Here is a 25948-nt window from a genome sequence, read left to right on the forward strand (position 1 = left end):
CATTTAATTGAGTGCGACTATTGGATGCTAAGATTGTGTGATGCTTACCTGTGGAGTGTGGCTTTAGGCTAAACTTGGGGACCTTGAACCATGAAGAAGCCTCTGTTGCATCTGTCCCATGGTTCGCCTCCCATTCTTGGAACTTTGTTGAGCTGAAACCCATGGAGTACCCAGCCGTAAGCGGGTCTGGAGACTCTGAGCTATCCCTGTCTAGCATCTCTGATCTTGCAAGAGACTTCACAACATCACCCCTCTCTTCTGATCCTGCTGTTCCTTTAGCGCCCTCCCCACTTGTTGTCAGACTATACCCTGCAAAGGACACCTTGCCAGATTGCCCCTTCAATCCTTTCACATGAGCATCTCTGCCTTCTGGTGAGGAATCGGTCACTAGTTTTCCACTCAGTTCAGCGTCCTCCTCCACTGGTTCTGCCATCTTGGTGTATGGAGAGGTGAATGACACCTTGGGCGGTTTCATTTTACCACTAGTCTTGGTTTTATCATCCTTCGATCCAATGTTGAAGTCTTTTTCATCATCGAGGCCGGAACTTGAGCTCTCAAACTTAAGTGATACTTTGTCCTTGGCGCCCGTTTTCCCAAAGGTTGGCTTCATTTGGATTTTTGGTATCCTTACTTTATCTCCTGTTTCCAAATTCCCAGTTCTTTCCTCATCGGGGACACTAGCAGGCATGTCAAGCTCCTCTCCCTCGGTATTTACCAGCACAAACATAGCTTTTTTTACTTTGGGCAATGTCTCATAGTGTATCTCAGTCTGATTAACATTCATCCTTCCCTCAGGAGTGGAAATAACTGGCAATGCAACCCCAAATTTAGGGATTTTGATTTTCTGGCCTTTACCCATTTTGGAATCATATTCCTGTGAAGCACTGATATCATAGTCTGTGTTGTGTGTGCTTGGTGCTTTAACTTCTTTAGTTAATGAGAAAGCACCCTCTCCATTTGAGTTGCCTGATTCCTCCATTTTACAACTCATCCCTTCAATCTCTTTGCCTTTGCCACGTTTATTCAACTCTACATTTGCTTCACCGCTGTTTTTCATTTTTGGCATCCCAATCTTGAATCTAGTGCCTTTAACCTTAGTGCCCTTGCCCATTCCACTGGCTGGTGTGTTGAGTTCGATATCAGGGAGTTCCATCTTTTTCTTGCCTATATCCACATCAACCTTTAAGTCGGAGCATGGGACTTCTGGAATTGATATATGAGCAGATGGAAGTTTGACATCTGGCCCCTTGAGTTTGCATCCCTCTACCTCAGCTTCAAGATCCACACAAGGTTTATCTGACTTTGGTAGTTTTCCTTTAGGTAGCGATATATGGACATTTGGCATTTTAAAATGCCCACCTCCCTTTCCTTTCATCTCCATTTCAACATCAGGTCCTTTAATCGTTCCAGATTGTCCTTGAGGAAGTGAAATGTCCACATTTGGGATTTTGATCTGAGGCTTTCCTTTCTTTCCTTCAATTTCTACTTCTGGTGAATTAATATCCCCTACCAATGCTTTTCCTTCCATTGCAGAGTTGGGTAAATCCACATCTGATGTATTAGCCTTTCCAATTTTTACCGTAGGCAAGGTTAAGTCAATGTTTGGTAGTTTGACATGGGGCATATTAAACTTGCTTTGTCCTTTTCCGTCTATTTCAACATCTGATTCATCTAATTCTCCTGATCCTTTGAGATCCATTTCTGGCCTTTTCATTTTTGCTGGCCTTCCTTTTGGAACAGATATATTACTGTCTGGCAAACTGACAGAGGGGATTTTAATTGTTCCTTTTTCTTCCTCAGACACTGACACGTCCAGGTCTGTTTTTGGGGCAGACACATCAATTGTTGGCATTTTAGGGATTTTTAGGTTGCCCTCGTAACCTCTTATATCAGCTTCTGATACGTCTACCTCTACTTTGGGAAGAAGAACCTCTGTGTCTGGTGTCTTTGCTGCTGGCAGTGACAGTTTGATTGCTGGTATTTTGACCATGGCCTTTGCATCAAGGTCTCCACTTGTCTTGGCCATGCCTACTTCCTTGGATCCAAAGCCTGAAAACCTGGGAAGTTGAATTGAGACGTTGGGTGCATGAAACTCACCCTTGTGCACGTCTCCATCAAATTTTGCATCAAGATCTCCCTCAGGGCAAGAAACAGATGCATTTGACGTCTTTTTAGAGATTCCAAATGAGGGCATTTTGATTTTAGGCTTGTTTACTTTGACTTTAATATTTCCTTCACCATCATCAAACTCTAATGATGGTGCTCCTATTTCTCCTTCAGTAGGGCTGAAGGATGGATTTTTTCCCTCTAACTCTCCACTCTTAGGTCTCCCCCCAAATTTGGGAAGCGCAAACTTTGGAAGACTTAGAGACACATCAGGCATTTCAAAACTACTGCTGGAAGACGGCCTTCCACCTTCTGCTTTCAGTAGCTCCTGTTCCATGTCATCCTCCTTAGGTTTGGCCAAGCTGAAGTCAAAGTCGACCTTAGGAGCTGAGATGTCAACCTTTGGTAGTTTTACAGTGCGGAGATTAATTGATCCACCTATGCCTTCTGTCCCCGCTGGAGATATGTCAAAATGTCCTTCAGCTTTTCCACTTGGGGATGAAACATCTGGCATCTCAACCTTCCCTTTCATATCTGGTCTTTCCAGTTTGACGTTACCTCCTGGTAGATTTACCTTTGGTAATGAAACATCAAATGAGGGGATGGCAAACTTTCCACCTTTGACATCTGGGCCTTCTATGTTGACATCAGGTCCTTTCACTTTCATTTTAGGTAGAGAAAGATCAATGGAAGGCATGTGGAATTTACTACCTTTGCCAACATGTGCGTCAATGTCGATGTCGCCTTCTGCTTTTCCTTTAGGGAGTGAAATGTCAAAATCTGGCATGTCCAGCTTTCCCTTCATATCAGGTCCTTCAATTTGAACTTTGCCATCAGGTAGTTTTACCCTTGGTAGTGAAATATCGAATTTAGGCATTTTAAATTTCCCACCCTTTCCTTCAATGTTCATTTCAGCCTCAGCTTTTCCTTTGGGAAGGGAGATATCAACATCTGGCATCTCCATCTTTCCCATCAAATCTGGTCCCTCAAGTTTAACATTGCCTCCAGGTAGATTTACCTTTGGTAGTGAACCATCGACTGAGGGCATGTTAAATGTTCCACCCTTGACATCAGGGCCTTCTACGTTGACATCAGGTCCTTTCACTTTCATTTTGGGGAGGGAGAGATCTAGTGATGGCATGTGGAATTTACCGCCTTTGGCCCTGTGTGCCTCAAGGTCTATATCCCCTCCTGCTTTTCCTTTAGGGAGTGAGATGTCGATGTTCGGCATCTCAATCTTTTTACCCTTTAGATCTGGGCCTTTTAATTTTAAATCTCCTTCTGGGAGGTTCATCGTTGGAAGTGAAACATCGAATTTAGGCATTTTAAATTTCCCACACTTTCCTTCAACGTTCATTTCAGCCTCAGCTTTTCCTTTAGGAAGTGAGACATCAACATCTGGCATCTCCATCTTTCCCTTCATATCTGGTCCTTCCAGTTTAACGTTACCTCCTGGTAGATTTACCTTTGGTAATGAAACATCGAATGAAGGCATGGCAAACTTTCCACCTTTGAAATCTGGGCCTTCTACATTGACATCAGGTCCTTTCACTTTCATTTTAGGTGGAGAAAGATCTATGGAAGGCATGTGGAATTTACTTCCTTTGCCAACATGTGCGTCAATGTCGATATCTCCTTCTGATTTTCCTTTAGGGAGTGAAACGTCAACATCTGGCATGTCCAGCTTTCCCTGCATATTAGGCCCTTCAATTTTTACTTTGGCTTCAGGTAGTTTTACCTTTGGTAGTGAAATATCGAATTTAGGCATTTTAAATTTCCCACCCTTTCCTTCAATGTTCATTTCAGCCTCAGCTATTCCTTTGGGGAGGGAGATATCAACATCTGGCTTCTCCATCTTTCCCTTAAAATCTGGTCCCTCAACTTTAACACTGCCTCCAGGTAGATTTACCTTTGGTAGTGAACCATCGAATGAGGGCATGGCAAACTTTCCACCTTTGACATCAGGGCCTTCTACGTTGACATCAGGTCCTTTCACTTTCATTTTGGGGAGGGAGAGATCTATTGATGGCATGTGGAATTTACCGCCTTTGGCCCCATGTGCCTCAACGTCGATATCCCCTCCTGCTTTTCCTTTAGGGAGTGAGATATTGATGTTCGGCATCTCCATCTTCTTACCCTCAAGATCTGGGCCTTTTATTTTTAAATCTCCCTCTGGGAAGTTGATCTTTGGTAGTGAAACATCGAATTTTGGCATTTTAAATTTCCCGCCCTTTCCTTCAGTGTTGAGTTCACCCTCCACTTTTCCTTCGGGGAGTGATATATCAACGTCTGGCATCTCAACCTTCCCTTTCATATCTGGTCCTTCCAGTTTAACGTTACCTCCTGGTAGATTTACCTTTGGTAATGAAACATCGAATGAAGGCATGGCAAACTTTCCACCTTTGAAATCTGGGCCTTCTATGTTGACATCAGGTCCTTTCACTTTCATTTTAGGTAGAGAAAGATCTATGGAAGGCATGTGGAATTTACTTCCTTTGCCAACATGTGCGTCAATGTCGATATCTCCTTCTGCTTTTCCTTTAGGGAGTGAAATGTCAACATCTGGCATGTCCAGCTTTCCCTTCATATCAGGCCCTTCCATTTTAACTTTGCCCTCAGGAAGTTTTACCTTTGGTAGTAAAATATCGAATTTAGGCATTTTAAATTTCCCACCCTTTCCTTCAATGTTCATTTCAGCCTCAGCTTTTCCTTTGGGAAGGGAGATATCAACATCTGGCATCTCCATCTTTCCCTTCAAATCTGGTCCCTCAAGTTTAATGTTTCCTCCAGGTAGATTTACCTTTGGTAGTGAACCATCGAATGAGGGCATGGCAAATTTTCCACCCTTGACATCAGGGCCTTCTACGTTGACATCAGGTCCTTTCACTTTCATTTTGGGGAGGGAGATATCGATTGATGGCATGTGGAATTTACCGCCTTTGGCCCTGTGTGCCTCAATGTCGATATCACCTCCTGCTTTTCCTTTAGGGAGAGAGATGTCGATGTTCGGCATCTCAGTTTTCTTACCCTTAAGGTCTGGGCCTTTTAATTTTAAATCTCCTTCTGGGAGGTTGATCGTTGGTAGTGAAACATTGAATTTTGGCATTTTAAATTTCCCGCCCTTTCCTTCAATGTTAATTTCACCCTCCACTTTTCCTTCGGGAATTGATGTATCAACGTTTGGCATCTCAACCTTCCCTGTCATATCTGGTCCTTCCAGTTTAACGTTACCTCCTGGTAGATTTACCTTCGGTAATGAAACATCGAATGAAGGCATGGCAAACTTTCCACCTTTAAAATCCGGGCCTTCTATGTTAACATCAGGTCCTTTCACATTCATTTTAGGTAGAGAAAGATCTATGGAAGGCATGTGGAATTTACTTCCTTTGCCAACATGTGTGTCAATTTCGATATCTCCTTCTGCTTTTCCTTTAGGGAATGAAATGTCAACATCTGGCATGTCCAGCTTTCCCTTCATATTAGGCCCTTCCATTTTAACTTTGCCCTCAGGTAGTTTTCCCTTTGGTAGGGAAATATCGAATTTAGGCATTTTAAATTTCCCACCCTTTCCTTCAATGTTCATTTCAGCCTCAGCTTTTCCTTTGGGAAGGGATATATCAACATCTGGCATCTCCATCTTTCCCTTGAAATCTGGTCCCTCAAGTTTAATGTTGCCTCCAGGTAGATTTACCTTTGGTAGTGAACCATCGAATGAGGGCATGGCAAATTTTCCACCCTTGACATCAGGGCCTTGAACGTTGACATCAGGTCCTTTAACTTTCATTTTGGGGAGGGAGAGATCTATTGAAGGCATGTGGAATTTACCGCCTTTGGCCCCGTGTGCCTCAATGTCGATATCACCTCCTGCTTTTCCTTTAGGGAGTGAGAGGTCTATGTTCGGCATTTCAATCTTCTTACCCTTAAGATCTGGGCCTTTCAATTTTAAATCTCCTTCTGGGAGGTTGATCGTTGGTAGTGAAACATTGAATTTTGGCATTTTAAATTTCCCGCCCTTTCCTTCAATGTTTATTTCACCCTCCACTTTTCCTTCGGGAATTGATGTATCAACGTTTGGCATCTCAACCTTCCCTGTCATATCTGGTCCTTCCAGTTTAACGTTACCTCCTGGTAGATTTACCTTTGGTAATGAAACATCGAATGAAGGCATGGCAAACTTTCCACCTTTGAAATCCGGGCCTTCTATGTTGACATCAGGTCCTTTCACATTAATTTTAGGTAGAGAAAGATCTATGGAAGGCATGTGGAATTTACTTCCTTTGCCAACATGTGTGTCAATTTCGATACCTCCTTCTGCTTTTCCTTTAGGGAGTGAAATGTCAACATCTGGCATGTCCAGCTTTCCCTTCATATTAGGCCCTTGAATTTTAACTTTGCCCTCAGGTAGTTTTCCCTTTGGTAGGGAAATATCGAATTTAGGCATTTTAAATTTCCCACCCTTTCCTTCAATGTTCATTTCAGCCTCAGCTTTTCCTTTGGGAAGGGATATATCAACATCTGGCATCTCCATCTTTCCCTTCAAATCTGGTCCCTCAAGTATAACGTTGCCTCCAGGTAGATTTACCTTTGGTAGTGAACCATCGAATGATGGCATGGCAAATTTTCCACCCTTGACATCAGGACCTTCTACGTTGGCATCAGGTCCTTTAACTTTCATTTTGGGGAGGGAGAGATCTATTGATGGCATGTGGAATTTACCGCCTTTGGCCCCGTGTGCCTCAATGTCGATATCACCTCCTGCTTTTCCTTTAGGGAGTGAGAGGTCTATGTTCGGCATCTCAATCTTCTTACCCTTAAGATCTGGGCCTTTCAATTTTAAATCTCCTTCTGGGAGGTTGATCGTTGGTAGTGAAACATTGAATTTTGGCATTTTAAATTTCCCGCCCTTTCCTTCAATGTTTATTTCACCCTCCACTTTTCCTTCGGGAATTGATGTATCAACGTTTGGCATCTCAACCTTCCCTGTCATATCTGGTCCTTCCAGTTTAACGTTACCTCCTGGTAGATTTACCTTTGGTAATGAAACATCGAATGAAGGCATGGCAAACTTTCCACCTTTGAAATCCGGGCCTTCTATGTTGACATCAGGTCCTTTCACATTCATTTTAGGTAGAGAAAGATCTATGGAAGGCATGTGGAATTTACTTCCTTTGCCAACATGTGTGTCAATTTCGATACCTCCTTCTGCTTTTCCTTTAGGGAGTGAAATGTCAACATCTGGCATGTCCAGCTTTCCCTTCATATTAGGCCCTTGAATTTTAACTTTGCCCTCAGGTAGTTTTACCTTTGGTAGGGAAATATCGAATTTAGGCATTTTAAATTTCCCACCCTTTCCTTCAATGTTCATTTCGGCCTCAGCTTTTCCTTTGGGAAGGGATACATCAACATCTGGCATCTCCATCTTTCCCTTCAAATCTGGTCCCTCAAGTTTAACGTTGCCTCCAGGTAGATTTACCTTTGGTAGTGAACCATCGAATGATGGCATGGCAAATTTTCCACCCTTGACATCAGGACCTTCTACGTTGGCATCAGGTCCTTTAACTTTCATTTTGGGGAGGGAGAGATCTATTGATGGCATGTGGAATTTACCGCCTTTGGCCCCGTGTGCCTCAATGTCGATATCACCTCCTGCTTTTCCTTTAGGGAGTGAGAGGTCTATGTTCGGCATCTCAATCTTCTTACCCTTAAGATCTGGGCCTTTCAATTTTAAATCTCCTTCTGGGAGGTTGATCGTTGGTAGTGAAACATTGAATTTTGGCATTTTAAATTTCCCGCCCTTTCCTTCAATGTTTATTTCACCCTCCACTTTTCCTTCGGGAATTGATGTATCAATGTTTGGCATCTCAACCTTCCCTGTCATATCTGGTCCTTCCAGTTTAACGTTACCTCCTGGTAGATTTACCTTTGGTAATGAAACATCGAATGAAGGCATGGCAAACTTTCCACCTTTGAAATCCGGGCCTTCTATGTTGACATCAGGTCCTTTCACATTCATTTTAGGTAGAGAAAGTTCTATGGAAGGCATGTGGAATTTACTTCCTTTGCCAACATGTGTGTCAATTTCGATATCTCCTTCTGCTTTTCCTTTAGGGAGTGAAATGTCAACATCTGGCATGTCCAGCTTTCCCTTAATATTAGGCCCTTCAATTTTAACTTTGCCCTCAGGTAGTTTTACCTTTGGTAGTGAAATATCGAATTTAGGCATTTTAAATTTCCCACCCTTTCCTTCAATGTTCATTTCAGCCTCAGCTTTTCCTTTGGGAAAGGAGATATCAACATCTGGCATCTCCATCTTTCCCATCAAATCTGGTCCATCAAGTTTAACGTTGCCTCCAGGCAGATTTACCTTTGGTAGTGAACCATCGACTGAGGGCATGTTAAATGTTCCACCCTTGACATCAGGGCCTTCTACGTTGACATCAGGTCCTTTCACTTTCATTTTGGGGAGGGAGAGATCTAGTGATGGCATATGGAATTTTCCGCCTTTGGCCCTGTGTGCCTCAATGTCGATATCACCTCCTGCTTTTCCTTTAGGGAATGAGATGTCGATGTTCGGCATCTCAATCTTCTTACCCTTAAGTTCTGGGCCTTTTAATTTTAAATCTCCTTCTGGTAGGTTGATCGTTGGAAGTGAAACATCGAATTTAGGCATTTTAAATTTCCCACCCTTTCCTTCAATGTTCATTTCAGCGTCAGCTTTTCCCTTAGGAAGCGAGATATCAACATCTTGCATCTCCATCTTTCCCTTCATATCTGGTCCTTCCAGTTTAACGTTGCCTCCAGGTAGATTTGCCTTTGGTAATGAACCATCGAATGAGGGCATGGCAAACTTTCCACCTTTGACATCAGGGCCTTCTATGTTGACATCGGGTCCTTTGACTTTCATTTTTGGGAGGGAAAAGCCTACTGAGGGCATGTGGAATTTACTGCCTTTGGCCCCGTGTGCCTCAATGTTCAGATCCACTCCTGCTTTTCCTTTAGGGAGTGAGATATCAATGCTTGACATCTCAATCTTCTTACCCTTAAGATCTGGGCCTTTCAATTTTAAATCTCCATCTGGGAGGTTGGTCTTCGGTAGTGAAACATCGAATTTTGGCCTCTTAAATTTCCCGCCCGTTCCGTCAATGTTTATTCCACCCTCCGCTTTTCCTTCGGGGAGTGTTATAGCAACGTCTGGCATATCAACCTTCCCTTTCATATCTGGTCCTTCCAATTTAACGTTACGTCCTGGTAGATTTACCTTGGGTAATGAAACATCAAATGAAGGCATGGAAAACTTTCCACCTTTGACATCAGGGCCTTCTATGTTGACATCAGGTCCTTTCACATTCATTTTAGGTAGAGAAAGATCTATGGAAGGCATGTGGAATTTACTTCCTTTGCCAACGTGTGCGTCAATGTCGATATCGCCTTCTGCTTTTCCTTTAGGGAGTGAGATATCAATGTTTGGCATCTCAATCTTCTTACCCTTAAGATCTGGGCCTTTCAATTTTAAATCTCCTTCTGGGAGGTTGATCTTTGGTAGTGAAACGTCGAATTTGGGCATTTTGAATTTCCCGCCCTTTCCTTCAATGTTTATTTCACCTTCTGCTTTTACTTTGGGGAGTGATATATCAACGTCTGCCATCTGAACCTTCCCTTTCATATCTTGTCCTTCCAGTTTAACGTTACTACCTGGTAGATTTACCTTAGGTAATGAAACATCGAATGAAGGCATTGCCAATTTTCCACCTTTGACATCCGGGCCTTCTATGTTGACACCAGGTCCTTTCACTTTAATTTTAGGTAGAGAAAGATCTACGGAAGGCATTTGGAATTTACCTCCTCTGCCAATATGTGTGTCAATGTCGATATCCCCTTCTGCCTTTGCTTTAGGGAGTGAAATGTCCACATCGGGCATGTCCATTTTTCCCTTCAAATCAGGCCCTTCCATTTTCACTTTGCCCTCAGGTAGATTTGCCTTTGGTAGTGAAAAATCGAATTTAGGCATTTTAAATTTCCCACCCTTTCCTTCAATGTTCATTTCAGCTTCAGCTTTTCCTTTGGGAAGGGAGATATCAACATCTGGTATCTCCATCTTTCCTTTCAAATCTGGTCCTTCCAGTTTAACATTGCCTCCAGGTAGATTTACCTTTGGTAATGAAACATCGAATGAGGGCATGCCAAACTTTCCACCTTTGACATCAGGGCCTTCTATGTTGACATCGCGTCCTTTGACTTTCATTTTTGGGAGGGAAAAGTCTACCGATGGCATGTGGAATTTACCGCCTTTGGCCCCGTGTGCTTCAACGTCGAGATCCACTACTGCTTTTCCTTTAGGGAGTGAGATATCAATGTTTGGCATCTCAATCTTCTTACCCTTAAGATTTGGGCCTTTCAATTTTATATCTCCTTCTGGGAGGTTGATCTTCGGCAGTGAAGCATCGAATTTTGGCCTTTTAAATTTCCTGCCCGTTCCGTCTGTGTTTATTTCACCCTCCGCTTTTCCTTCGGGGAGTGATATATCAACGTCTGGCATATCAACCTTCCCTTTCATATCTGGTCCTTCCAATTTAACGTTACCTCCTGGTAGATTTACATTAGGTAATGAAACATCGAATGAAGGAATGGAAAACTTTCCACCTTTGACATCAGGGCCTCCTATGTTGACATCAGGTCCTTTCACATTCATTTTAGGTAGAGAAAGATCTATTGAAGGCATGTGGAATTTACTTCCTTTGCCAACATGTGCATCAATGTCAATGTCCCCTTCTGCTTTTCCTTTAGGGAGTGAGATATCAATGTTTGGCATCTCAATCTTCTTACCCTTAGGATCTGGGCCTTTCAATTTTAAATCTCCTTCTGGGAGGTTGATCTTTGGTAGTGAAACATCAAATTTGGGCATTTTAAATTTCCCGCCCTTTCCTTCAATATTTATTTCACCTTCCACTTTTCCTTCGGGGAGTGATATATCAACGTCTGGCATCTCAACCTTCCCTTTCATATTTGGTCCTTCCAGTTTAACGTTACCTCCTGGTAGATCTACCTTAGGTAATGAAACATCGAATGAAGGCATGGCCAATTTTCCACCTTTGACATCCGGGCCTTCTATGTTGACATCAGGTCCTTTCACTTTTATTTTAGGTAGAGAAAGATCTATGGAAGGCATTTGAAATTTGCCTCCTCGGCCAATATGTGTGTCAATGTCGATGTCCCCTTCTGCCTTTCCTTTAGGCAGTGAAATTTCAACATCGGGCATGTCCATCTTTCCCTTCAAATCATGCCCTTCCATTTTAACTTTGCCCTCAGGTAGATTTGCCTTTGGTAGTGAAATATCGACTTTAGGCATTTTAAATTTCCCACCCTTTCCTTCAATGTTCATTTCAGCCTCAGCTTTTCCTTTGGGAAGGGAGATATCAACATCTGGCATCTCCATCTTTCCCTTCAAATCTGGTCCTTCCAGTTTAACGTGGCCTCCAGGTAGATTTATCTCTGGTACCGAAACATTGAATGAAGGTGTGCCAACTTTTCCGGCTTTGACATCGGGGCCCTCTATGTTGACCTTATGTCCTTTCACTTTCATTCTTGGGAGGGAAAAGTCTACTGAGGGCAGATGGAATTTACCGCCTTTGGCACTGTGTGCCTTAAGGTCGATATCCCCTCCTGCTTTTCCTTTAGGGAGTGAAATGTCAACATCTGGCATATCCATCTTTCCCTTCATCTCTGGCCTTTCTATTTTAACGTTGCCCTCAGGTAGATTTACCTTTGGTTTTGAAATATTGAACTTGGGCATTTTAAATCTTCCGCCCTTTCCTTCAAAGTTTATTTCACCCTCCACTCTTCCTTTGGGGAGTGATTTACCAACGTCTGGCATCTCCACCTTCCCTTTCATGTCCGGTCCTTTCAGTTTAACGTTACCTCCTGGTACATTTACCTTAGGTAATGAAACATCGAATGAGGGCATGTCAATCTTTCCACTTTTGACATCAGGGCCTTCTATATTGACATCAGGTCCTTTCACTTTAATTTTGGGGAGAGAAAGATCTATTGATGGCATATGGAATTTACCACCTTTGGCCCCGTCTGCCTCAACGTCGATATCCCCTCCAGTTTTTGCTTTAGGGAGTGAGATATTGATGTTTGGCATCTCAATCGTCTTACCCTTAAGATCGGGGGCTTTCAACTTTAAATCTCCCTCTGGTAGGTTGATCTTTGGCATTGAAACATCGAATTTGGGCATTTTAAATTGACTGCCTTTTCCTTCAATGTTTATTTCACTTTCCGCTTTTCCTTTGGGGAGTGAGATGTCAACATCTGGCATTTCCGCCTTCCCTTTCATATCTGGTCCCTCCAGTTTAATGTTGCCTCCAGGTAGATTTACTTTTGGTAATGAAACATCAAATGAGGGTACGGCAAACTTTCCACCTTTGACATCCGGACCTTCTATGTTGACATCAGGTCCTTTCGCTTTCATTTTAGGTAGAGAAAGATCTATAGAAGGCATGTGAAATTTACCTCCTTTGCCAACATGTGCGTCAATGTCAATATCCCCTTCTGCTCTTCCTTTAGGGAGTGAAATGTCAACATCAGGCATGTCGATCTTTCCCTTCATCTCTGGCCCTTCTATTTTAACGTTGCCCTCTGGTAGATTTATCTTTGGTAGGGAAATATCAAATTTAGGCATTTTAAATTTCCCACCCTTTCCTTTAATGCTCATTTCAGCCTCAGCTTTTCCTTTGGGAAGGGAGATATCAACATCTGGAACCTCCACCTTCCCTTTCATATCTGGTCCTTCAAGTTTAATGTTACCTCCAGGTAGATTTACCTTAGGTAATGAAACATCGAATGAAGGCATGACAAACTTTCCACCTTTGACATCCGGGCCTTCTATGTTGACATCAGGCCCTTTCACTTTCATTTTGGGGTGAGAGAGATCTATTGAGGGCATATGGAATTTACCGCCTTTGCCAACATGTGCGTCAATGTCGATATCACCTCCTGCTTTTCCTTTAGGGAGTGAAATGTCAAAATTTGGCATGTCCATCTTTCCCTTCATATTAGGCCCTTCTATTTCAACCTTGCCCTCAGGTAGATTTATATTGGGTAGTGAAATATCAAATTTGGGTAGTTTAAATTTCCCGCCCTTTCCTTCAAAATTGATATCACTTTCAGGTTTTCCTTTTGGAATGGAGATGTCAACATCTGGCATCTCCATCTTTCCCTTAATATCTGGTCCTTCCAATTTAACGTTACCTCCAGGTAGATTTCGGGCCGGTACTGATACATCGAAAGAGGGCATGGAGAATTTTGCGCCCTTGCCTTCAATTATCATGTCACCCTCAACTTTTCCTTTTGGAAGTGAGACATCGATGTCTTGTGTTTCCACATTTCCTCCTTTTAATTGGCCCTTGGGGAGATTCAGGCCAACTTTTGGTAATTTAAAACCTGCCTCTGTTTCTCGTCCCTCTATTTTTACTTCTCCCTTCGGAGGATGCATTTTTGGTAGGGATATGTTGAATTCAGGCATTTTGAACTTTCCATCTCCTCCCATGTAATGTTCCATTTCCATATCTCCTCCATGAAGTTTATTCTTTGGAGGGGAGATATCAACTGAGGGGCAGTCAATTTTAAATCCACGTTCTAGACTTTGAAATTCCACATCTGGTAATTCCATCTTTGGCAACGAGATATCTGCTTTTGGCACACTGATATTGGGCCCTTTGAATGAAGGGCCCTCAATTTCATCAGGAACTCTTCGAACAGTGTCAAAGTCAAAGCTGACTCCAGGCACTGATATATCGATGGAGGGCATTTTCATCCCCTCTTTCTCATGATTGGAGACTTCCATATGAGATTTCCCCTTCCCTTTTGGCAATGAGATATCCACAGATGTCATTTTCCCTGATGGCTTTTCCTTAGAGACCTCCATCCCGGTAATACTGCCATCAACCCCTCCTTGAACCTTTGTTGTAGGTAATTTGATATCTCCTTCAACCTTTCCTTTCATTGGGGACAAAGAAAAATCGACATCTACAGTAGGAGATGCTACATCGATATTGGGCATTTTTGTACTTTCAGCCTTCATTTTAAAGTCACCATCAATCTCATCAGAGTGGCGTGAGAGTCGTACTTTTGGTAGTTTCAGCTTTGGCATTCGTAGTTTTCCTTCACCTTTTTCCACATCTGCATCCCTGCTTATCTTTGGGACTTTACCTTTTCCTCCAAGGCCCTTCGCATTAATATCTCCTTTAATGTCAACTACAGGAGCCTTGAATTCTGCTTTACCCTTGGACACAATGGGCAAAGATGCTCCAGCCTTCCCTGAAGGGAGAGCAAACTCAACCTCTGGTGTATTAACCTTAGCCCTTCCCTTTTCCATGTCCAGCTCACCACCACCTTTATCAGCTGACAAACTGAATTCTACTGATGGTGGGTGCAGTTTCATTTCTGGTGCTTTCATCTCCACTGTGGCCTTGGCTGAGGATGAGACAGAGGTTGTGTTTTTCGTCTTCGGGAAGGTAATTCCAAATTTGGGGCCTTTGACCTTGCTGTCAACTTTAGTTCCAGATACATCCAAGTGTTCCACGAATGGTCCTGTTTCCACTTCTGTGCTTGCTCTCATCTTAGGAAACCTGTTAAATAAAAAGAGTAAAACTTAACCTAAACCTAAAGCCATAGGCAGTAACACTGGCTGACCGATAGCATTGCCGTCATAAACAATGGTTGTATTATGAAGGTGAGGCACAAGGAAACACTAGGAAAGCTGACAAACCTGATTCTCTTCTTTCTCTTTCCTGAGACTACTCCTTCAGTCCCATCTGCTGTGGCTTCAATGCCACTCTTCGGTTTCATCTTGGGAAGGCAGAATTCCACGTCCACATCGCTTATGTCCACCCTGGGGGGGGTTCCCTCGACCACCAGCTCCTCTCTCCCCCTCTTCTCCTTCAGTCGCTTCAGCCCGAAGCGGCCTCCTCTCGTCTTCTTCACCTTGAATGGTTTGTTGCTTTTAGCACTCTGAAAAATACAAATTGATTCATTTATTCTCTATACATTGTAAGTTCAGATTTACTCTGATCTGAATTATGCAAAAAACATGACGTAGTTACCATTTTCGCTACCTTGGCTCTGGGCCCCTTGGCCTCCAGGCTGGGGGCCGCAGGTCTCACGATGACCTCGCTTCCAGCGACCGTCCTCTTCACCAGGAAGCTGACCTTATATGGCTCTGCGCACTGCAGGATCTTCAGGGCATCTTCGTATTTGACGTTGTCGAAGTAGACTTTGGCACTCAGGAGCTGATCCCCTATAGAGAGACCAACGTAGCCGTGAACTAAGGATAAGCTGTTGCAAGGAACTTTTAGCCAAGCAGTGTCCATGCCTCCTTCAAGGTTGAAGATACTCATTTGTTTCTTTCTGGGATCCTTGTTTTTGTTGAGTTGGCCATCATTGGGTGTGTACATTTACATTTAGGGCCTTTAGCAGATGCTTTAATCCAAAGCGACAAAGTACATTTGTCGCTGTCGGTACAACGATACATCTAAATGCATTAATTGCATTAATGCATTTAAGCGGCATTGGCATGGAAGAGAGGCACTATATGTATGACGTTAATTATGATTACCTTAGTGTATAAATTGTTTTGTCCTTCGCTCATCCCTAGACCAAATCGTGGTTTGTGTGTGACGTATTCCTCTAGTCTGAATCGGGCGAGATGTGGTACCTTGCTGTACACTGAGGTGTTAGTGAGTGATGAGTTCCTCTAGACTGGTACCTTGATGCAGACGAAGGTGTTAGTGAGTGATGAGGTCCTCTAGACTGGTACCTTGATGCAGACGAAGGTGTTAGTGAGTGATGAGTTCCTCTAGACTGGTACCTTGCAGCAGACAGAGGTGTTAGTGAGTGATGAGTTCCTCTAGACTGGTACCTTGATGCAGATGAAGGTGTTAGTGAGTGATGAGTTCCTCTAGACTGGTACCTTGATGCAGACGAAGGTGTTAGTGAGTGATGAGGTCCTCTAGACCGGTACCTTGTTGCAGACTGAGGTGTTAGTGAGTGATGAGTTCCTCTAGACTGGTACCTTGATGCAGACTGAGGTGTTAGTGGGTGATGAGTTCCTCTAGTCCGACTGGACTGGTACCTTGCTGCAGACTGAGGTGTTTGGCCGCAGGGGAGTCTTTGAGGACGTCCTTGATGAAGATTCCTTTCTGTCCTCCACCTGTTACGCTGTAACCGCTAGCTCCCGCCTCCGCCTCCGTCTCCACGGTGATTTCCACCGGCTTGATGGCCTCGGCCTCCTCCTGACACACACACACACACACAGACACACACACAAAGACAAGCATAAGAAAGATGAAAACACAGACACGCACTCGTACACACACAGGAGTACAAAATACAGACACACACGCACAAACACACACACACCTCATCGCAACCCTTCCATGTATTTTTTGTGTGCGAGGAAAACACTGCGTTACGATGATTGTACTAATGAGTTATTCTACAGTATTTGCCTACAGGACGTACCAGCGTCTGCTCCTCAGTAGATGAAGAGTCCATGTCAGCTCGGGTCAGACGTCTGCTCGATGCTCTCAGCTGAGTCCTCTTCAGGCTCAACACGTGCTTCAACTCAGCGTGGAGCCTCTCCTTCTGCACCTGCACCACCAAGATACACACACGCACACGCACAAACACGTGGACACACACACAAGTGCACACAGACACACACACATGTGCACACACAGACACACACAAGCAGACACACACCCACACACAATACACCGTTTAGTGTGGTAAAAGTAGCCATCCAAAGATCATCATTAAAGACGTAATAAAGTTTTGTAGTATTATCACAACATCTACTCAGATATTGATTGATACAAGTATGACAAATACAGCAAAAAAACTATGTAAACTTTCCCAATAGTCACAATTAAACAACATATTTGCAGGTAATAGTCACTGATTGTATTGTATTGTGAACGTATGACAAACCTTATATCAGTTAATGAGTTACCCTGCATCCAGATTTTACACACATAACTTAAACACACATTACATAAAGGGGGACATGGGCCAGCATAACTTTTAACCAATAATATTTATTGTTCTCCATTTTTGTCATAGGCCCTTGCAAGGGGTTCCATTAGAATTACAATCCAATCAAATCCCAAAGGACCAAATCATTCACCTCTATGTTTCGTTCTGCTCTGATTAAGTTTGATCAACAGAAGGAAGGGAGTCATTAAGTAAATGATACCGCAGGCCAGGGTGGCTATGAACGTTAGCTTGCGGCTATCGTTTCCCACCCGACACCAGAGGAATGCTAGCAATGTTTCCCCATCTCACGTGGACCAGAGTGTTTACGGCTGAATCTGGGCACGTAGCGGAGCGCAGATCTGCCGCGCTTGGGCGTTCTTTGTGGTCGCTCTGCCACCTGCTCCTGTTTGAAAGAAGCCAGGCTGGTGTTTCTGCTGAGCCGGGGGGAAACGGTACACGGGGGTTTTTGTTGCTCTGTGGATGAGCTCAGCACATCCATGGGTCTATTGTGTGGTGCACTGGGTGGTGGCAGCGCAGAGCAGTTAGAGGGGGATCATCAGATCATTGAGGCTCACCAGGTGGTGATTGCTTAGTAAAGTGCTGATTCATGATTCAGGATCGTATTTTCTATGTTAATAGTATAAATAGTATGTTCCTGTCAATGGCCTCTATCTTGCATCCGGCGCAATTTACTTTCTACACTGGCGCATGTGTCATTGCTAGTTTGCAACTGGCGCAGAGCGTTCTTTTCCCTCCACCGCCACGCGCCTGTAAATCAGGGAATGATCTTGCGCCACAAGGGGCAGTTCGGCGGAAGGAGGAGGCGTAAAAGGAACGCACCAGGCTGTCTGCGGTATATGTGTGTGTATCTGCATAGTTCTTATGTGTACACTGTTTGTGTGTGTGTTTGTCTGTGTGTGTGTGTCTGTATGAGAACCTTTGTGTACAGTGTGTGTGTGTGTTCTCACCACTCTCTCAGGGCTCTCCTGCTCCTCGGTAGACCCTGCGGGGTGCAGGTTGCTGTGAGGGGATGAGGGGGGTCCGTCAGTGGGCGGCGACCGCCTCTTGTGTTTTACCTGTACGCACAGGTGAGGGGCGGGACAAACAACAGGTGAGGGGCGGGGCAATACAAAGGTGAGGGGCGGGGCAACATACAGGTGAGGGGCGGGGCAATACAACGGTAAGGGGCGGGGCATCACATAGGTGAAGGGAGGGGCAACATACAGATGAGGGGCGGAGCAACACAGGTGAGGGGCGGGGCAACATACAGATGAGGGGCGGAGCAACACACAGGTGAGGGGCGGGGCAACACACAGTTGAGGGGAAGGGCAACATACAGATGAGGGGCGGAGCAACACACAGGTGAGGGGCGGGGCAACACACAGTTGAGGGGCGGGGCAACATACAGATGAGGGGCGGAGCAACACACAGGTGAGGGGCGGGGCAACATACAGATGAGGGGCGGAGCAACACACACGTATAGGTGAGACACTTTTCTGTGGTCTTTTAAAACTTGATTTTACAGATATTTCTCCAATATTGTTTATGCTTTGATTGTTCTAAGCCTCACATCTAATGTGACATGGGATAAAAGTATCTGATCAATGACTAAAAGTAAATGTAGGTCAGCGGTACAGTACGTCTATACACAACTGGTGCCACGGTCTCTAGCAGGCCTTCCTGATGTACCTAATTGAAAGTTACAGATATTTGATTTGAATGAGGCAGTTCTGATTAAAAAATTGTGCGGGGGAGAGGCTGTGAGTTTAATTGGATGGCTTGTGTATTTTCACAAAATGTAATTCCATTCATGGCTTGAAGAAAAAAAAAATATCCACTTCCCTACATAGTCCTGGACTGTTGAGGGATTTTAACTTGCAACTCCAAAGGTTAAAGAGGACTTACGGCTTGTTCTGAAGCCTGGCTGTAAACATTGCTGTCCTCTTGTTCAGAGTCTGTAACAGAGAGAGGACAAAAGTTGAAAACATAGTTGAATACATACACTGCAAAGAATGCTATTTTAATGTTGGATGACACACCTAAAGTAGGCTCTGCCAATGCACAACCTTTAACACAATCCCAACAGAATAGCAGCAGAATTGGTAATTGCTGACTCTTCTTTGGTCGTAGATATATTTTCCCTATATTTATATATGGAAAAAAACAAGAAAAACAAGATATATATTGTCTTACCAGTGTGGCCACACAAAGCACTTTCAACAACAAATGCCTGACACTTACCCATGCACCCATTATTATACATATTTACCCATTCAGACCCCCATCCGTCAATTCATATACACATCCATGCACTTCTTCACCCCTTTATTCATCCATTCATACACGTATTAATTAATTCATGCACATATTCACCAACAAACAACAGCAGTAGGAACCCCCTCCCCAGCAGAATTTGTCCCTGGCCACACCCCACTGAAATGCCATTCTTTCCTTCACTGGCACAAGATCACAGAGGACCAAATTAACGCAGAAAGTGAATCTGTGTATGGATGCAATGATCGTGCGTCTGGAATTAAGAAACGCAGGATCTAGTGACAGAGTGAGAGAGTGAGAGAGAGCGAGAGAGAGAACAACATAGAGAGAGAGAGAAAGACATAGAGAGAGAGAGAGAGAGAGAGAGAGAGAGAGAGAGAGAGAGAGAGAGAGAGAGAGAGAGAGAGAGAGAGAGAGAGAGAGAGAGAGAGAGAGAGAGGCCTATGGCACTGCCATCTTGGCATTCTTTGAGATCCTTCAAGAGGATTCCAGGCTTTGCTATCTGGCTGGGACAGTTTCATGAAGCACGGTGACATCTCAACGATACATAATCACACACCCTGATCAGTTCTGTCTAGCCTATAGATGTAAACCGCATGCACACCTGGGTCCACCCCGGGGATTCCACTTCAACGTCTGTGTGTGCGTCTTTCAGCCTGTGTCAGTGTATGTGTCTGTCAGCAAGTGTGTGTGTGTGCGCAGCATGTTTGTGTGTGTGTGTGTGTTAGTGTGTATGTGTGTATGTGTATTTGTGTGAGGGTACACAGTGTGGAGTGTCAGCATGCATGTCGTGCCTGGAGCAGAGGTTTGGGGGTGTCTGGTGTCCACTGGGGCCCAGGGAGGCAAAGCACACATTCATCCCTGACAGGGACCCTCTCTCCTGGCCAGGGACACTCCCCCAGACAGAGACAATCTCCCCCAGACAGAGAGACTCTCCCCCAGACAGAGACACTCTCCCCCAGACAGAGAGACTCTCCCCCAGACAGAGACACTCTCCCCCCCTGGGCCAGAGACACTCTCCCCCCCTGGGCCAGAGACACTCTCCCCCCCTGGGCCAGAGACACTCTCCCCCAGACAGAGACACTCTCCCCCCCTGAGCCAGAGACACTCTCCCCCAGCCAGGGACAATCTCCCCCCTGGGCCAGAGACACTCTCCCCCAGCCAGGGACAATCTCCCCCCTGGGCCAGAGACACTCTCCCCCAGCCAGGGACAATCTCCCCCCTGGGCCAGAGACACTCTCCCCCAGACAGGGAGAATCTCCTCCCTTGGCCAGAGACACTCTCCCCCAGACAGGGACACTCTCTCGGGACTGGGACCCTCTCTGCACCAGTACCACTCTGACTGATCCACATCGTAAACACCTCCAGCTGTTCCTTTTCCAAGCTCGTAACATTAATAATTTTTCCTTGAACAACACAGACACGAAAACCCAAATGACAACAAAGGGTTGAAGAAAAGATTATATTCAAAGGATTAGAGTTCACATACTTTCATTCATTTATTCATTCATTCATTCACTCATCCCTTTATGAATTGATATATAGTTGACTCTTCCAATAGAGATTTCATGAGGTGCAAAATGATGCTGTCATCAGCGTTGGTTATGGATGTGTTATAAGAGGCGTGGGTCCGGTGCTGCAGCAGGGGATGCTTGCTGAGCCTCGGCTAGGCCCTGTGACCCTCAACAGATAGACAGACAGGTAGTGGAGGCAGGCCTCAGATGGTTGCAAACCATTAGCCGCATGTTGCTTAATGTCAAGTGTGATGAGGACCAAAAATAAATTACAAAACAAGACTAGGGGTGGGAGAAAGTGAATGAGAAATGTTTAAGTTGAATGTACTTATTCGACTTCATCTGAATTTTGAATCGACTCATTGAAATGTAAAACATGCATCAACCAAGCAAATGGACTTGTATGGCTTTAACGTAAGCCGGTAAGTAGCTCAGCACAGGGAACACACTGCACCTCTGTGTGACTGACAGCAACAGGTGCGTGGTGCAACTCCCTGCTCCGTCCACAGGGAGGGAGGAGCAGGAGGGGGAGTGAGAGACTGAAGAGTAGAGAAGGGAAAGAAAGAGTGAATGATTGAAGAGGAGGGGAGGAGGAGAGGGAGTGAGAGATTGAAGAGGAGGAGGAGGAGGTGGAGAAGAAAGAGATTGAAGAACAGAGAAGGGGAAGGAGTGAGGGATTGCAGAGTAGAGAAGGGGGAGAGGTATTGATGGATCGAAGAGGAGGAGAGGGAGTGAGAGATTGAAGAGACTGAGGATGTGGTGGAGGGAGAGATTGAGGAGGAGGTGGAGGAGTGAGAAAAAGGAGAAGGGGAAGGAGTGAACAATTGGAGAGGAGGGACTGGAGGAGGTGGAGGAGGAGTGATAGATTGAAGAGGAAGGGAGGAAGAGAGGAAGTGAGAGATTGAAGAGGAGAGGGGTTGAGTAGATAAGGGGGAGAAGGAGTGAGGGATGAAAGTGGCAGAGAGAGAGTGAGAGATTGAAGAGAATGAGGAGGAGGACGGCAAGAAGGGTTTACATTCTTTCTCCTCAGTCTTATTTTAGACCAGAGTCCAGACATTGCTCACATCTGCAGGTCTCTGCAAGCCCCCTACTACCAGGACATTCTATGCTCCACATACTATACTATAAATACAACACAATACTCCTACACGACACACACACACACACACACACACACACACACACACACACACACACACACACACACACACACACACACACACACACACACACACACACACACACACACACACACACACACAACCTCACACACAACCTGATGCACCCATGTGACAGTAACACATCTGTGACATTTGGTACTACTGAATCCCTTTGCTAAATTACATGGAAAGAGGACTAGTTCAAATAAAATTGTGTGCGCGACTGGTCTGTTGATTCCGATTTGCGATTACTTTTCAGTCATTGAGGAGACAGGTTTCGATACAGAAATGTTCCCATGAAGGAGCAGGTATGCCTACAGGTCAGACCGGTGACACCCTAATTATTACCCTATGTTGTTTACATTGGGTAGACGGTTTCCAAAGCATCAAACAGTGTGTGCATACATTCTTAACAAGGTTGACCGCAGTGGGAATCGAACCACTCACCCTGGCACTGCTTACCTACCAGTTAAGCTGTGCAAGAACACTAGTTTCTACTCAACTTGACATGTAATCTACTGGTTCACTTGAAGAGGGAGCAGGGGACTCTTACCGCTGGAGTTTTTGAAGCCAGTAATAGTAGTCCTTAATGCCACCAACAGACAAAACCCATTCCTCTGGGTTAGGCTGACAGCGTTGCAGGATTGGGTTGTCTCTGTTAAACCTCATGATGAGCTAACAGAAGACACAAGGGATAGGAGATCTCTGTTGGGAACTGTAAATACTGCCGTGAACAGCTCTGTATTATTGTTGCAGAGTGAATCTGACTTAGAATAAAGCTAGGGGAGGCTATGTATTTTCAGAGCATATTTTGTCTCTCTATTTTCGATAAAGTTGCCTATCTTGATCAATAGCAAACAATACGTTTAATGGTCTGACAAAACAAAGACAAATAATGTGGTATTTGTTTACTTTCAGACCGGCTGCACTGGGACCAAGCTGATGCCCGTGTTCTGAAGAACACCTGTTCAGCCCCGGGAGGTGACCCTGTTGTACACCGTTACCCCCAGGTGTAGCACCAGGGGGTAGGAAGCTAGCATTGTGTGTTTCAGGACTTGTTTTATACTTTAGCAGTGGGGTAATAATGGGACTCCCCACTTTACATAGAGGTGAGATCCTCGCCGCAAAAGGCGGTGCTATCCAGTGACTCATGACATTTCCAGGGTTCGTGTCATTTAATTCAAGTCCATTCAATGGAAGCCATTTCGATGAACAACTTTGCTGAGTCACACCGGCGGTAATAACCACACCGGTGTTAACACAAGGCCGCGTCTAACTGCGTCTCACGTTTATGATGTCATCACTGTCAGACTGAAGCAGCACCGAGTTGCTAATTTAGATGATTGATTTTGTGCTTCCTGGTTTATAGATGAAGCTACATTGAGTGAGTGACAAACAGTCATAGTTGCAATGAATGATGTCAGTAAAGCAGGTTGCACACACACACACACACACACACACACACACACACACACACACACACACACACACACACACACACACACACACACACACACACACACACACACACACACACACACACACACACACACACACAAACAGAGGGTCATGAGACTGCAGTTGGACAGAGACAGCAGGACTATTGTGGTGAAAGAAAATTCCTTGACCAATAAGATCAGCCCTTCAACCAGAATGACGGAATCAAAGTCACAAATTCTGAGTTAGTGGAATAAACAGTGTTAGGAGCCCCTATGGGATGTACACTTATGCTGTGCACTTTTCTACTCTACACAATCCTGTTCTATTCTACTATGCTCTACTCTGCCATACTCTATTCTGCTGTACTCTGCTTTACACCACACTCCAGAACGTCTACTGTTGACCTATAGGTCTATATTAGGGACTTATGGAAAGAGCAGGGTTACATAACTGACATGTCCCTCTTGTGTGATACGTCATTTATATTAAGCATGTGAATGTGCAGCACATCATCACTGCAGGAGTACATCCATACCTCCAGAAAGAGAACTATGGCCACTATGGTCAGTGAGTAGTGGAGGCAGGTTCAAAACTCCAGGTTCAGAAAGTAAAAGTTCAGCCATGTTTTCCAGCCCATCCCTGCCTTAAACAAGTGAAGTCTTCTCATTGGTTGAACCTTGACGGTCGGTGCCACTTAGCAAATCCAAAAAGTCCTGGGGAGGACTTTCACTTTCTTAACAGCTGAAACTTCCACTAATTGATGGTTATGGTAAGGATCCCCCTTAATACTGGAGACATGACATGATTGCCAACCCATGTAAAAAATGTATGCCCTAGTTATGTAAGAGTGCCCTAGTAGTAGAATAAGTGGTAGTAGCAGTAGTAGTAGAAGAAGTGGTAGTATCAGTAGTAGTAGTAGTAGTAGTAGGTCTGTGTGTACGAGTGCGGAGAAGATGGCAAAGTGTCAGGGTTATTTTGGAGCAGGCCTATAGAAAGATCGCAGGTTGTATCCGGCTGCCCCGAGACTGGGAAACCAGCCACACCCGGTGGCACGGGGCTGCTTGCAGGAAATGCCTCCTTGTAAACAGGAAACGTAGATATTTCTGTCCGATAGTGTGCACAGTGACAAGACAAAAACAACTCGGGCTGTCTCCGGTGTTTACGTGAAGATGATTTGATCTTCCACAATCCAATTGGGGTTTAATCTCCACAGGGTGTTCCATAAAATGTACTCCCTTTCCTTTTAATTTGATTTATACGTATAAGTGTTTGCCATGGATGAATTCTATTCTTCTTCGGTGGTCCTCCCAGCTTCCTGTTTAAGTTGCCCAATCCACTGCTGACCTGGCTTCCTGATCTGGACCAATCCCCAGCCACCTACACCCAGGGCCCTCTCCAGGAAGTCCAGCCCATTCATCTTTGCTCATGGGTTGATTTATTCGTGGCTCGTGTACACTCACGCACAAATCATTTGAGTCTTTCCAAAAATATATATTTCTGCAAGCAGTGCAGCCCAGTGGAAGTTACCCTGAGCATAGTAGTGGTTAAGCTTGTACATTTAATCTAAGAAGAAGGTGATGTTGTTGATACAGTTATGGGAAACATAGTCCTTTCATCAGCATTGGAACATGGCAGAGCGAACCCAAAGAATCACCGTAACCAAAGAGCGTTTTCCAATGAATTGGAAAAACATCACAACATACACAACTACGGCAACGTCCCTTCATAAGAAACAATAGAGACGAGATTCGACATCCTGCACTTGAAAGTGATGATCGAACACAGGCAACATGTTGGAGTGGGTAACAACTCACAACTGAACCTGTGGACTGATTTGCACCAATGCAGTCAAGAGAAGACCCACACATACAAAGATGCAGAAACAGATCCACACACACGCACGCACGCGCACGCACACACACACACACACACACGCACGCACGCACGCACAAATGCACGCACGCACGCACGCACGCACGCACGCACGCACGCACGCGCACACGCACACGAACACGCACACGCACACGCACACGCACACACACACTCTATAACTCTGTAATTCCTCTCCAGGGCATCCTAAACTTCCCCCGATGCACCTCCTCAGCGGCCTCGCCCCTCCTGACAGCTCCTCCTGTTCGTCTACTGCCCTCTGCTCTGCAGCCAGGGTGCCAGGCCCGTGCCCCACCACTACCCCCCCGATCCTGGTTCCCCAGCAGCCTACCAGGGCCGCTGGTGGGGACGGGGGTGGTGGGGACGGGGGTGGTGGGGACGGGGGTGGTGGGCGAGATCAGTCCAGGCCATTGGAATGGAAAAGAGAGGATTGCAGATCCTATGACCCTTCGGGGTGCAGCTGTCTCTTCTGGCTCAAATTAAGACTGTGTGTGTGAGTGCATGTGCATGTGTGTTTGTGTGTATGTGTGG

At 44.9% G+C, this 25948-nt stretch overlaps 1 protein-coding gene across 1 annotated transcript in view; it reads right to left on the reverse strand.

The window, feature by feature from the left end:
- prx (periaxin) overlaps window positions 1–25948 on the reverse strand; it is a gene marked incomplete at its 5' end in the record, with an annotated part of 29645 nt that overhangs the window by 2221 nt on the left and 1476 nt on the right. Inside the window, 7 exons of the mRNA XM_056610395.1 lie at window positions 49–14735; window positions 14876–15117; window positions 15210–15403; window positions 16238–16397; window positions 16627–16755; window positions 18108–18215; window positions 19045–19094. Of these exons, the coding sequence (XP_056466370.1) occupies window positions 49–14735; window positions 14876–15117; window positions 15210–15403; window positions 16238–16397; window positions 16627–16755; window positions 18108–18215; window positions 19045–19094 (15570 nt within the window). The remainder of the gene's footprint in view (window positions 1–48; window positions 14736–14875; window positions 15118–15209; window positions 15404–16237; window positions 16398–16626; window positions 16756–18107; window positions 18216–19044; window positions 19095–25948) is intronic.

The sequence above is a fragment of the Gadus chalcogrammus genome, chromosome 16 (genome assembly GCF_026213295.1).
Source record: "Gadus chalcogrammus isolate NIFS_2021 chromosome 16, NIFS_Gcha_1.0, whole genome shotgun sequence".
Classification (NCBI taxonomy): domain Eukaryota; kingdom Metazoa; phylum Chordata; class Actinopteri; order Gadiformes; family Gadidae; genus Gadus; species Gadus chalcogrammus.